Source organism: Lycium ferocissimum, chromosome 2, assembly GCF_029784015.1.
Source record: "Lycium ferocissimum isolate CSIRO_LF1 chromosome 2, AGI_CSIRO_Lferr_CH_V1, whole genome shotgun sequence".
NCBI classification, from domain to species: domain Eukaryota; kingdom Viridiplantae; phylum Streptophyta; class Magnoliopsida; order Solanales; family Solanaceae; genus Lycium; species Lycium ferocissimum.
Genome location: NC_081343.1, coordinates 71,179,169 through 71,180,544, shown reverse-complemented (window position 1 = coordinate 71,180,544; position 1,376 = coordinate 71,179,169). Strand labels below are relative to the sequence as shown.

Sequence of the window (1,376 nt, the reverse complement as noted above, 5' to 3'; positions counted from 1 at the left end):
CTCAAATTTTCATATGACCCGCCAATTTCACACTTAAGTCCATATGAAAGTTCACACAAGAAAACCAATTTGGTCACATGAGGGGGCAGTGTTGAAAAATATAGCATCACATCCGGTTTAAAAAAAGGACACTCAAGTAGCTTAAAAAGGATACACCTAGAGTCACCTATTGGTTGATGAAGCTGGAATGAAAATCATGGGAGACCAGCGTTGGCAAAGGCATAAATAGTTACATTGCCATCTACCTATTTACCCAAATACCTATACTAGTGGATAGATATCGGTATGTGTGGACAATTAGAAGTGGGCGCAAATTACGGTGTTTATATAGGCCTTAGGATACTTCGCATTCATTAATTAAGGGGTTTTGGGGTGATTTTTAACAAGAATTAATTAAATTAAAAGCCCAATAACTCTGAGTGAATTCTAGAAATGGGCGGACATTGTCCAATAGCCAATTCTAGGAAAACCTTTTAGCAGGGATTACAATACTAGTAATAAGCACAATACCAGAAATCATCTTCTTTGATTCGGTGACGGACTGGAACTGTGATAATTCCAACAATGCACCTCCCCATCTCGTCAAGTTCTGCACGAATTAATCAGAAACAATAGTCCCAATTCCTTAGCCAACACAAATCTGATCTCAACTAATTAAAAGTTAGAGCTATATAAAAGTAACATTAGAAGTATATGCCTGCATATGTCCGCAAGTAACAGCCTGTTTGGGGTTGTTAGGTTCGCGGACTAACAGCCTGTTTGGATTGGCTTATTTTAAGTGTTTTTAAGTCAAAACAGCTTTTAAGCACTTTTGTAGTGTCCGACTAAGATTAAAAAAAAAAAACTTTTAAGCACTTGTTTTTACTTTTTAAGCCAAAATAACAAAAATAAGTCAAAAGCCATAAGCTAGAATTGGCTTATAAGCTGTAAGTTATCAGCTCATCTAAACAGGCTCTAAATTTTCCCAGGATTATAATTCTCGAACTAATTTATCCCACAGTATAAATTTACTCCCAAACTTAATCCTGGGGAGTACCAAACGACCCATAAAGAGAGAAGAAAGAAGAGGTACCTCAGCATCCAGAGGATCTTTAGCATAGGTGGTTTCAGCAGTCTTTCGAGCGTGCTCGAAGAATAGGAGCCTATCGAAATCGTTTTGCATTTCCATGACCTTCGTACGATAATTTGCTCTGTTAGGGTTCTAAGGTTTAACCTCAAACCTCGTCAGTACTTTTCCACATAGCTTGTGTTTTCTTTTCCTTTTGTAATAGGAAAACCACCAGCGGACTTGCCGGTGAAGTCAGCGATTACCCATTCGGACTGGACTTTGTAAATGGTTTATGGGCCTATTCCTGATTGGATAGGGCAATCAAAAA

General features: G+C 38.0%; 1 protein-coding gene across 1 annotated transcript; it reads right to left on the bottom strand.

Moving 5' to 3' along the window:
* Positions 1 to 253: 253 nt before the first annotated feature.
* On the bottom strand, positions 254 to 1,376 carry LOC132048406 (mitochondrial import receptor subunit TOM20-like). The gene is made up of 2 exons (XM_059439310.1): positions 1,073 to 1,376; positions 254 to 589 (listed from the first exon to the last, which is right to left on the bottom strand). The coding sequence occupies exons 1-2, from the start codon at positions 1,166 to 1,168 to the stop codon at positions 461 to 463; spliced, it is 225 nt and encodes a 74-aa protein (XP_059295293.1). The 5' UTR covers positions 1,169 to 1,376; the 3' UTR covers positions 254 to 460.